The sequence below is a fragment of the Physeter macrocephalus genome, chromosome 14 (genome assembly GCF_002837175.3).
Source record: "Physeter macrocephalus isolate SW-GA chromosome 14, ASM283717v5, whole genome shotgun sequence".
In the NCBI taxonomy this organism is placed as follows: Eukaryota; Metazoa; Chordata; class Mammalia; order Artiodactyla; family Physeteridae; genus Physeter; species Physeter macrocephalus.
The window spans coordinates 32,303,448-32,316,381 of NC_041227.1; the positions used below are offsets into that span (position 1 = coordinate 32,303,448).

Sequence of the window (12,934 nt, forward strand, 5' to 3'; positions counted from 1 at the left end):
CTTGGATGTAAGGAATCTCTGGGTTTCCTTCCTAACTTGCATATTTATGATGCCTACTTTTGAAAGGCTTCCAATCTTATAGAATATTTTGTAGCTCAGAAATTTTAAAACATTTATTTCCACATACAACATATTATTATAGGAATTTAATTTCTCTTTGCAGGAAATTAAATATATTTGTTTAAATATCCAGAGTATACTGGCTTCAGAGCACTGTGTAAGAAGTAACTTCATTTATACCTTTGTATGTCATATACAATCTCTTCCTCTTTGCTGAACTATCTCCCTCTACATGGAAATTTATCAGTCTCCTATGAATCCCTGATGGCTCTCAATGGGTGTTTGTGGGTTATGTTCCCTAGAAGCAGAGCCTGATATATTTGTGTGTGAGTGTGTATGCATGAAAATGATTTACTGAAGGAATGCACTCAGGAGAAAACTATAAGGGGATGAGGAAAACAGGAGAAAGAGGAAGAAAATATACAGACAGGTGGTTCAGCTGAAGTCCAGCTTCAGTTTGATCACATAGGGAACTCTGGAATGTGAATAGTACCGCAAGCTTGGTTATATCTTGAGGTGAGAGGGTAGGGCTTTTGTACCCTTTCATCATTTGGTCATTGACTACCAGCCATCTTCTCCAGTGGATGTAATTTCCCCTGCACCTCTGGGTGGGATGGCTGCCATTTGCCAAGGGGAAGTTTTGAGGAGGGATGGCAGCTCTGAACCATGAGCAGCAAACTCTCAGAGCAGCTGGGAGATGGGTGTACTAAGAAGGTAAATGGAATCTTGATATGGCACTAACAGTATCTACTACAGTACAATAATCCTTGTGTTACTGTAAGGCAGTAAGAATCAAGATAAAATGGAGCTGTTTGATTCCTTTCTTCGGGCTTTTCACCAAGTCGAATATTCAGTATTACCATTACTTAGATTAATTATTTTAAATGTATTTTAAAGATAAATGTTTATTTAATCTTGCATCTCCATTTCTTTGGATTTTACTGTTTTTGATGTCCTGGATATATCTGAGACTATAGCTGTGAAGGTAGGAAGGGCTCATGTAGCAACTATAGAAGCAGCTACTACCTGGCCTCCTGCTAAGTCAAGGCAGGCCACATTGCAAGACCCAGCTTCAGCTCAGGACTCTCCAGACTGATCTCTGAATCACTCTCAGAAAAAAGTCTGAGTCTTATTTTTTGATCTTTCACAAGTGACAGTGTACACACTGATGTACAGAAGTCTGGAGTCGGAGTTCGATATGAATTTGTTTCCTTTAGATCTCAGCTGTGTGGCTTGAGGCATCAGAAGTTACCAGCTGAGTGAACTGCAAGAAAGGGTTCTAACTGATATTCTTTTCTCCAAACTTTTTGAAGCTGGATTCCAAAATAAGTGTTCATCAGATAAGCCTTTTGAGAACTAGCCTCTCTTTAAGAGATCACTAAATACAGCATTATTTTCTTCCTTTCAGCAAGATAATCAACTCTGAGCATTCTCCCATCTTCCTCTGACTACAAGTAAAGAGTTTTTAATGACAAAAAAGGCTATGAGAATAATAAAATGCTGAGTCTCTACCTTCACACTCAGAGAGAAAAACAAAAACTATAAAGAAGGGCCATGTGGTCACTCATTTCCTTACTGAAAATATATTATTCATAGCCTCCTGAAATTCCATCATGATAGGTTTTCTTTGCAAAGCAATAATTTCTAAGAGTTTCCACATTCCAAAGACAATGAGGGCAAGAAGCCAATATTCCAACGCACAAGTTTTGTGACATGAAATAATGTACGGAAATTACTACCATTGCTAATTAACACTAATTAAGTGCCAAAAGCATTTTAATTTTCAGATACTTTTATTTCTGGGTTACATTTTATTCACTCCACATTGTGAAGCAAAGTGCAAAGGTATCCACTTTGGATTCATAATTTACACATTGCTGAAAATTCTTCCATGTACTTAAGTATAATACACACAATTTAGAGGAAAAAGTGAATAATAAAGGCAAAAACTATAATTTTTATTCAGTCTGTTTCATCTTAACTCTTTTGGCTTGTCATTTCATATCAAGATTCTTAAATATCAGTTTAATGTACTCATGACCAGATGAACTGGATAAAAGTGTTTTCAGGCTACCACCAGGGATCAGACTTACGAGTTTCTATTTTAAGGAAACTCTACATGGAGTAGGAGAAATGAGTGAGGCACAATTTCTTGAGGATACAAACCTATAGCATCAAATTTATGAGGAAGAATCCAGATACAAACTTCCTAGATTCAAATTCCCACTCCACCACCTTAGGAACATATGCAGTCTTAGTACTTAGTACTTAGTCTCTCTATGCCTAATCTCTGGTTTGAAAATAGGATTAATCATAGCATCTAACTCATTAAGCTATCATGAGGATTAATAAATGTGAAACACTTAGAATGGTGCCTGAAAAATTTAATACTGAGTAAATGTTCTTTCCACATTATTACCTTTGTTGGATACATCTCAGGTCCATTGGACCATCTAAATTGGTTTTGTGACATCTTCCTTATGAGAAATCATCAAAACCACTTTGAGATGAAGAGAGATCAGGTTAATATAACTTTGCCATTTCCTCATTCCTCTACCCAGCTCATGGGCCAAAGTATGCTCCCTTCTTTTTGTACTTCCATTAGAAGCTGCATTCCTTTAAGGATCACTAATCTTTCTCCATTTCTATAATTCTGTCATTTCAATATTGTTATGTAAATGGAATCATATAGTATGTGTAACATTTTGAGATTAGCTTTCCTATTCAGCATAATTCACTGAGCATATATCCAAGCTGTTGTGTGGATAAAGGTTTTGTTCCTTTTTATTGCTGAGTAGTATTCCATGCTATGCACGCACAACAGTTTGTTCAACTATTCACCAATTGAAGAACATGTGTGCTGTCTCCACTTTGTGCTGTTATGAATAAGGCTGCTATGAATATTTGTATACAGGTCTTTTTGTCAATGGTGTTTTAATTTCTCTGAGATAAAAGCCCAAGTGTGTAATTTCTGGATCATATAATAAGTACCTGTGTAGTTTTGTAAGCAATTGCCATACTCTTTTCAAGAGTAGCCATACAATTTTATATTTCTACCAGCAATATATGAGTGATCCAGTTTCTCTGCATCCTTACTAGCATTTGGTGTTATCACTATTTTTTATTTTATCCTTTCTAGTAGGTATGTAGTAATATCTCATTGTGATTTCAATTTGCATGTCTCAAATTGCTAATGATGTTGAACATCTTTTTATGTGCTTATTTGCCATCTATATATGCTCTTTGCAGAAATGCCTGTTCAGGATTGTTTTTTTTAAGTTGCTATTTGAGGGTCCTTTATGTATTCTAGATACTAGTACTTTGTTAAATATGTGGTTTGCAAATACATTAAGTCTGCTACATATGAACCTTCAAGTTGAGAACTTTCAAAGATGTGCAAGTGCATTCACATGTCCAATCACGTAAGTTAGTTCACGTGTCTGGTGTACATTGTCATGTGCATGCATCCTCTACAAGTGGTTACCCTTTTGTGTACTTTACTGTACGGTACTGTATAGAGTACAGTGGAACAGGATCTTTATTTCAAGCCCAGGATGTCTGGAAGCAAGCATAAAAGCAGCAGTGATGTAACTGGTACTACTGCACTTTTCAAGGTACTGTACTGTAAGATTAAAAATGTTTTCTATATTTTTTGTTTGTTTTTTATGTATTATTTGTGTGAAAATTATTATAAACCTATTACAGTACAGTACTATATAGCCGATTGTGTTAGTTGGGTACCTAGGCTAACTTTGTTGGACTTATGAACAAATTGGATGCGCTCTCAGAATGGAACTCATTCATATGTAGGGGACTTACTGTATTTTCACCCTGTTTCTAGTTTGTTTCTCAGTTCTCTTAAGAGGATCTTTCACAGAGGGAAATTTTAAATATGATGAGATCCAATTTATCTATTTCTAATATACCAGAAAATTCAAAGCAACAATAAATAAAAATTGGGAGAAATAACAACCAATCATACATATTTTATCAAAAAATACACAAAAATATGGAGGTCAAATAAATTCAATTTATGTAAACACAGTTTAAGAAGCAGAAATTGAGTTTAGTTTTGTTCATATGCTTTTAATTAAATTGTGCTTAATACTTCCTGCTGTTATAACAACAGGTATGATCCTTGATAACTCTTTATAGAAGAGAGGCTGGTGAGTTGATTGAGGAACACGCAACTTTATCAGACAGCTAACTGCATATGTAGCAGCCATGTCATAACACCCAAGTTTGAAAGGGAAACTATTTTCCATGCATCTCAAACTCAGAACAAGCAGGCGATGAGGGCAGAAAACTGGAGGTAAGACTAGGAAAGGAGTCACTCTAAGATGTCTTAGCAGCATGTAAAACAAAAACCTCAGAGACTCACTGAAGTTGGAGAGTCCCCCACTTACCTTGGTCAGAAATCTTCAAGCTTGCTCTGTGCTCAACCATGAAATAGAATCTCCAGGAATAATTACCTTGCATCTTCCATACCACACTTCTACACTGTGCTGGCTTTTCCATTTACTTTTGGACATAAACTATTTCTTCTTGCCCCTCATCAAATGAGAGGCAGATTATGGGAGCAAAATATAGTTTTGTAACCAAGCAGGACCCTATGCGGCCTTCCTGGGACAGACCCTTTCCCATATACCCTCTGCTTTAGCTCCTCTCTGAAGTACCTATGTAAGAGTATCTGATGCACATTTCCTGAGTTGTTTTATAGATGCTAAAAGTCTCACCAAATGGAAGAAATTAACTACTTGATGACCATAAGCACGTAATCCCCAGACCTACTGGTGCCTTAGGATTGATAATGTTAACCCTTGTGACACTATCCTGTTACTTTATCATCACCCAATCTGAGAATTGTGCACAAGCTGATCATATACCCTGCAACTCCCTTCCTTCACTTGGCCTTTAAAAATGCTTTCCTGAAACCCATTGGGAAGTTTGAGTGTTTTGAGACTAGTTGCCCTGGACTCCTTGTTTTGTATCCTGCAATAAAGGCTGCACTTTCCTTCATCACAACCCAGTGTCAGTAGTTTGTGAGTGGACCCAAGTTTGGTTCGAGCAAAGGATTTGTTAAGAGCAAAGGATTAATGCCAAGAAGATCCATTTCTGAAGCCTAGTTCTACCAGTCACTTGTTCTGTGATTATACAGAAAATATTAACATATCTAAGATTTTCATTTGTGAAATGGAGATCATTGTATTTGCACAATAATGATGTTTTGACCCTTAAATGAGATAATGCATGCATAGAGCCTGGAATATTTTAAGAATTTGTGAAAAGCCAGTTATTTTATTATAGCCAAGTACATATGCCTCATCAACAGTGATAAGCAGTACATCACCTGTTGGCTTACCTAAAGAATGAGCCAAGTTTTGAGGGTGCCAAGATTCTTTGCCTGCCTTCGAAATTTGGGTAGTCTTCTTGAAACAGGCTAGCCCTACAAATTTGCAAGCTGAACTTTCATCAGAACTTAGCTTGAAATACTTGCATAAATGGAAAATGGAAGAGAGATGCTCAAGTAGTAAATATGATAGAAAGTAGATAGATTATAATTCCATTTCTAGCTAACTTGAAAAGGTCAAATATACTATTTTTATTTAGAGTTGTTCATAATAGCAGTTGCCACCACAGTTTATGAAAAATAGTCTTACATAAGTTCAAAGTGTTATTTCTATTTCTAAATAAATAGCCCAAGAAAATATTCAAGAGTAAAGTTTTTACTTAGAACTAATTTGAGGTTAATGATCCCATACAACGGCCCCCATTAGACTAGTATCTCCATGAGACAATCAGCTACATTAAATTAGCTTCAGGGTTTAAGAACATGGGCATTGTTTTATGTTGGGTTCTACAAAAGCAGGGCCTAAGACAGAGATTCAGATGCTCTCAGAAAAAGGGGAATGAGGGAAGCAGAATGGGGCAGAAGAATGAACTGAACAAGGATGTCGTCTCATCTGGAGTTGAGCTTTAGCCTGATCTCACAGAGATCTCCGAAGTGTGAATGCATCATAAACTTCGTGTTTTCTTTAAGCAGGAGGGCAGGGCTTTGGTACTCTGGGTCAGTGGTCATTAGATGTGGACTGTTCTCATCCTGTGAGCAAAACTTCACACTTAGATGGACGATAATTCTCTGCAGAAGGGGCAGTCCTAAATTGATAGCTGACAATACTCATGGCAGCTAGGAATCGGTTGCACCTGCCTCTAAAGAGGACCTGGATGAATGAGGGAAGTGAGTATTCCTATTTTCAATCAAAAAATCCTGTCCCTTATTAAAATCTATTGGCTTTATAGGAAGGCAAATTAAAAGGCAATATAATAAAAGTGTCCAAATCATGCCAAAGAGAATCTATACTTGTAGTCCTTAAATTTGGGTGAATGGGGGTTACAAATATCTGAAAGGTTGTGATATATGTTAGTCACCTGCTTTTAAGAAACTGCACAGTGTGTATATCCATAATATTTGCATAGAATTTCAGTGGTTCTCAGATCCCTTGATGCAGCTCATTTACAGATTGTTTGAATTAGAAATTTCTGTTTTGGACCATGTGAACTTGTACTGGCCTTGACAGCAGTATTGGAATGGTGACCAGAGTCTAGAGAAATGATGAAAATCAGTGGAGAAGCAAGATATAGATCTGGGCTACCAGTACAATGGAGAGACAACAGTTAAAAGAAATCAGTCATAATCCATAATGAGAAATCCACCAGGCTAGTTATCTCAAGGGAGACTCGAGCAGGGGGTAAAGGCTTCTAGGAGCAATGAAAAAAATGAGTTTCTAGATTTTATCTCCTATAATGTGTTTTTGTACATCTGTCCACATCTTGCCCACACATCATGGAGACATTCCTGCCCTTCTAACATAAGTTATAATAGCAGTTGTTAACAGTAGCACAAGCAGCCACTGCCAGCAATCACAATATAGAATTACTTTCATATTCACTACACTCGGAGATGTCTCTTTCATCATCCTCTGACTCTTCAATAAATAACAACAATGAAGTCTAACAAGTCCCATGACCCATGTTTCTTCCTTGACCCATTTCCAACAGATCTTGCCAGAATTCTATGAATGGACACTATCCAGACGACACCCCAAAACCAAATTTGGAGGAAAAATGTTGAGGGTCACAAGTGGGGAGTAGCTGTTGAGTTGAGTGGGATATGAAATGGACCATTTCTTTGAATGTTAGTGACAACTTTCTGTAGTTGTTCCAAATAAATAGGTAACAGATTTTTGTTTATTCTTACAGATATATAAGGTGTATATACATAAAGATGTACATATTATAATCCTGATGAATTTTCTCTAACTGAGAATAATTGTGTTACAGCTCCCAGATCAATAAATATAATTTGCATCTTAAAGGCTACCCTGAAGCCCTGTTTTGTGGTCACAGTTATATCTGATAACTTTTTTGAAGCAGGGCACAAATGACCTGGAATTAATTCTACAGAAGGTATTACTTTTTTTGTAGCTAATTCATTCTAACTATATTCGTTCTAACTCTAGCCCATTATCTCTGAATGCTTTTCCTGATAGTAATCCTTCAATTTAAGTGATGCTCGAGTCTTGCAATGATATCTCATGATAAGAAGTTTCTCATCTTCTCTTCCAAAGAATTCCCTTTGTTATTTTAGTTTCTCAGGATCTGGAACTCTAGCCATTAAAATGTCCTTCATGAGAAATAACAAGAGCACCTTTTCATCCTGACCTCTATTTTAAGGATCAGTTAAGAGGATAGGAAGCAATATACCTACAAACAGGATAGGAAGTGCTGATCACACACTGATATTCACACACTTGGATAGGTGACGTGCAAATCTGGGAAATATTACAGTGACTTGGGTAAGAAAACAAGCTGAGATATTCATTAAATCTTCTCCACTGATTTAGAACATAAGAGGGGACATTCTTTCATTGCTGTGAAATGTAATGACAGGCAAGGCTTCAGATAACCATCCCCAAATCCGGATGCTTATCTAAACCAAACCTGCCTGCCTGGAATCCCTTTGACTTTCAAAAATAGAGCCTGGACTCATGGGGAACCCTGCTTCCCAGACAATTTGGGACAGTTCCTGTGTTTAGTAAGGAATATTTTAAAAGAAAAGACATCATTTCCTCCCCCCCTTTCCTCCAGGTTAAACTGAGACCATGAAGACAAATGTAGGGCAAAGTTTAACAAACAATAAATATTATATAAGCAATGGGGGGAATAGTGTTACAAAAGGGAAAAATTATAAAATCTAGGATTGCATTTGTCACTGCTCTATTTTTTTTTGTGACTGCTCTATTTTTATCTTATTTACCAATATCCACAAACTTCCTCTAATTTCTTTTTTCTTTCTATCTTTCTTTTTTAAAATGATCTGAGATATTTCTATTAGCTGCTGAATAGAAAGTATTTTTATACAGCAGGACTGGTCTCAGCATATCTGTAAAAAGATAGAAATTTAGGCTCAGAACCTTCTCACTTCCTCTCTCAGAGACCCTCCCCTCCCCCCCAATACTCATGTGTCTCTTTTAATTCATTCCTTCATTACCTTCATTTGTTCCTTCATTTGTTCATTTAAAGATTAATCAAACAATTTGCATCATATCCTGATTTTCTTTATTTCCTTTAGCACATCCGTTAAGGAATTGGGGAAATCTTTGAAAAACTCATTCTCCCAAGACAAAAGATCCCAGTGTCACAAAGGGTTTCACCAGAAGCCAATCCTTAAGTTCAAAAATGCTCTTTGACAGAAGGTGATCAGAGCCCAGCATTGTTAGTATTGGGAGCTGAATTGTATGTCCCAGTTTCTCAGAATCCCTTAAATTTAACTCACTGAGGAGTAGATTCCCTACTCGCTCTATTTATAAGCTTAATCCTGCTTAAGAAAGAATTTGAACACACAAATTGAGACTGGAAATTTGCTCTCATCAAATTGACTTTCTATACTGCAGCCAAAATGCCATCAATGTGGGTTCTGCCATAAAAATCTAATCATGACAGTCACTACTTAAAACCTTCCCTTGAGAGTGTTAAAAGAGCAACTGAGGTATATTAACATTTTGAAGAATTTATTTGAGCAAAAATCAGTTCCAATAGAGCAGTGCCAAACCAGAAGTGTTGGGGTCCTGGGCTGACAGGAACTGGGGAGAGACTGACATTGGAAGAAAGGAAAGGACATGATTTGATTGGCTACAGCCTAGTTGGCTGTTTGTGATTGGCTGTCCCTAGTGTCTCAATTTCTTAACCTTCAGGCATTTACAGGCTTAGACTTTGGTTTGCCCCAGCATTAGAGTACTCTCAGTGTAATAGTCTCCTTGCTTAATTAATTTAACAAAAGAAAGCTCAAAATTTTCAGAGGACCTTAAGAGCCTGCAGGATTCGGCTACTACCCACTTCTTGATTCTTCTTACTCCGAATCTCTTTGCTCCAGGATTCTGATTTGATTGATGTGGAAACCAGGAGGCTCCAGTGAGAGGTCACAGATATTAAAAGGTGTCAGAACTAGGATAAAGATAAAGGGGGTTAAAGGTCCAGTTTCTCCTTCAAATCAGAATTTTGAAGAAATAAAAATATTAACTCCTAATGAATTCAGTTTGAGGAGGCCATGTAATTGTTTACTATTGATTGATTGATTGATTCAGGCTGTGCTGGGTCTTAGTTGCATCATGTTAGCTCTTAGTTGTGGCATGCATGTGGCATCTAGTTCCCTTACCAGGGATCGAACCCAGGCCCCCTGAATTGGGAGTTGTGGAGTCCTAGCCACTGGACCACCAGGGAAGTCCCATAATTGTTTACTATTTATCCAGAAGTAATACTAAAACTTTTGTTTAGTTATTTCTCAATAAAAAGGTAATCAATATATTTGTAAAAACTTCAAGGACTAACAAAAATATACAATAACACTGATTTTCATAAATCCTAAGATTGTTCATATTTTGATATTTCTGAAGTAAAATAAGTGAATCATTATTAATAATTATAATAATATCAAAATCCATGGTGCGTCATAATTTAATTGGCAAGGTTATTTCCTTGTAGTATTACAGCGTACTGATATATCTTATAATAGATGGTGATTAGATTTGATGAAATCTGATAGCTAAGTCTTTCTGCCACCCCAGGTCTTTAGCCCCCACTCCATTTCTTGTGTGCACTTCTGAAAATTTTTATGTATATACAGTTAAATAAACAAAATGAGACCATATATGATGTATATTTCAATACCTCATATAACATTTATTATTATGCTTGTAGAAAATTTCTGACTAATGGTGTAGTTAGTGGACATTTTTGCCTTTATTAGGCAATCCTGTTTAGAGTTTTACTATTCTTTTAAAGTGCTTCAGGCGCGCACACCACCGTCCGGCCGCGTCACCGGCTGGGCTGAGGGGGCTTGCTCGGAAGGGACGCGGGCGCGAGCACGCACCTTGCGCGCTACTCGGCTCTCTCCGGGTTTCTGAAACAGATCGTGAACTTCATCCAGAGAATTCAGCTGGAAAACCAAGACTGGAAGACCCTTTTTCTTCAGACAGTAGGCAGGAGCCAGGCAGAGACCAGGGATTCTTGGAACATCTTTCTTCCTTTTGGAGGACACTAAGTTCTGTTTGAAGACAAAGGCAGTTCAGTATGGCAGCAGGACTGAAGGGACACGAAGGAGTTGTTACAGTGATTTGGTGACAGTTCTTCAAACAACAGTGTCTTAAGGAAAGGTGGATCGAGAAACTCCTGAACTTTTGGGTTGCGTTAAGTGAGAAATCAGCATGGCTCAGGCAAGTCTCCTGGCTTGTGAAGGCCTAGCAGGTGTGAGTTTGGTTCCCACTGCAGCCAGCAAGAAGATTATGCTGAGCCAGACTGCCAGCAAGCAGGCCGAGAATGGAGAGCGGGCAGGTAGCCCTGATATGCTGAGGTGCTCGAGTCAGAGCCACTGAAAAGACAGCGATAAGTCCTGGAGCCGCAAAGACGATGACAGCTTGGCTGAGGCATCTCATTCAAAAAAGACTGTTAAAAATGTGGTGGTAGTGGAACAAAATGGTTCTTTTCAAGTAAAGATTCCCAAAAATTTTGTTTGTGAACACTGCTTTGGAGCCTTTAGGAGCAGTTACCACCTCAAGAGGCACATCCTTATTCAAACTGGTGAGAAGCCATTTGAGTGTGACATTTGTGATATGCGCTTCATCCAGAAGTACCACCTGGAGCGTCACGAGCGTGTACACAGTGGGGAAAAGCCTTACCAGTGTGAACGGTGTCATCAGTGTTTTTCTCGGACAGATCGATTACTCAGACACAAACGGATGTGCCAAGGGTGCCAGTCCAAGACTTCCGACGGGCAGTTTTCTCTATAGGCGCAAGGGGCCCCGGCTGGTGGGAGTGATCAGAAGATTCTACTGAAGAGCACACCCCTCTGGTCTGATGGTCCCACCACCACCCCGTCTGTACCTGTCCCCCTCCTGGAGGAGTGGACTCAGGAGACCAGAAGAATGCATCGGGGACAGCGGGCCCCAGATCTTCAGCTCTGTAAATAATCTGAGACTATTAGTATCTCGGGGAAGTTCCTTCAGCATTCCTGGGTAGGGAAGCTAGTCCCTGGACCCTTGTCTGAGGTCATAGGTGGGGACTAAAGGTACAGGACCAAGACTGAAGTGTGGCTCCCACAACCTTGGACTCCAGCTGGCAGCTGAAGTGGAAAAAATCAGGGAGAGGGATTTGTTTGGTCTGTTCTTGTTTTTGTTTATCCAAAAACAATTTCAGCAGGTGCACTGTGGAAACAGGTAATATGGAGGTATAGAGTCCTGGTCAAAGTAGGGACTGTGGCTGGTCCAGCCCTTCCCCAAAATTGAGTTTTTAGTTGCAGTTGATACTCAATGTTCCACAGCCCTGTACCTCATCTCCTGTTTGAAGGAGAATAGGATCATGGATGGCAGCTGAGCTTACTTTGGTCTCCTTATACACTGTAGGGACAAAAGGAAGAACAGTGACAGGAGCAGACAAGGGCTGGATCCAAGAAGAGTGGACAGGTACCTCTCATTTCCTTCAGGGAAGAGCAAGAGTTGTGGCCATGGCTGCTGTAATGGCCCATGCCACACTGGCACCTAATGGGGTCAGCTCAAGTGCCTTCTGGAGGAAACTTAGGTGAGAGTGGCCCGTGAAGCCCCTTTCCTTTCTCTCTTTGGGCAGTTGGTCTTGGAGATAGTTTTTGGCTACCTCGCTGATGTTGACTCCTAAGCCAGACAGATGTTGAGCAGGAAGTCATGGATGTCAAAGTGGGTTCTCTCTCCTTGTGCCCTCTTAGGAGCAACCTAAGACTAGCCCCAAGTTGGGTAACAGCTGTTGAAGAAACGAAAGGAATTTGGTGTCCCCTGACATGACTGTTGAGCAGTGTGAGCTCTTCTCCCTGTCCAAGTCCTATCACTGTATTCAGGTAGAGGAGAGAGGGATCTGGCCTTCAGTCCCAAAGAATAAGGTCTTGGCTTCCTTCTTGATGGCCGTCCCTAACCAACCAAGAACTGCGGGGGGTGGGGATGATGCGGAGAAAAAACTGAGGAGGAAACCTAACATAGGTTTTACTCTTAACTGTACTCTTTGCTCCTCTCTGCTCCAACCCCACCACCCTGTCCACACCACAAAAAGCGATCAGGGGTGTGTGTTGGGGTGTGTGTGTGGTATGTGAGTGAGTGTTTTTGTATGCTTGGAGATGGCATATTATTGAGCCAAACCCTTCTCTAGCCCTCAGCTCAGAGGAGGATGAGCATAAAACAGCCTCTCCTGACCACCTCCCCCCCCGCCCAACGAATCTGAAGGGTGCTTGAGGTCCCAAGAGAAGCTGAAGAACTCAACTTAGGGGACTGGAAGGCTTTGTTTTGGAGGGGTTTTT

The 12,934-nt window shown here is 39.3% G+C and overlaps 1 protein-coding gene across 1 annotated transcript; it reads left to right on the forward strand.

Moving 5' to 3' along the window:
- The first annotated feature begins 10,585 nt into the window (after window positions 1–10,585).
- LOC112064848 (zinc finger protein 740-like) lies at window positions 10,586–11,410 on the forward strand. Its single transcript, XM_055090547.1, is given in 1 exon segment — window positions 10,586–11,410. A coding segment is annotated over 1 exon segment (582 nt). The 5' UTR covers window positions 10,586–10,823; the 3' UTR covers window positions 11,406–11,410.
- The last annotated feature ends 1,524 nt before the right edge of the window (window positions 11,411–12,934 follow it).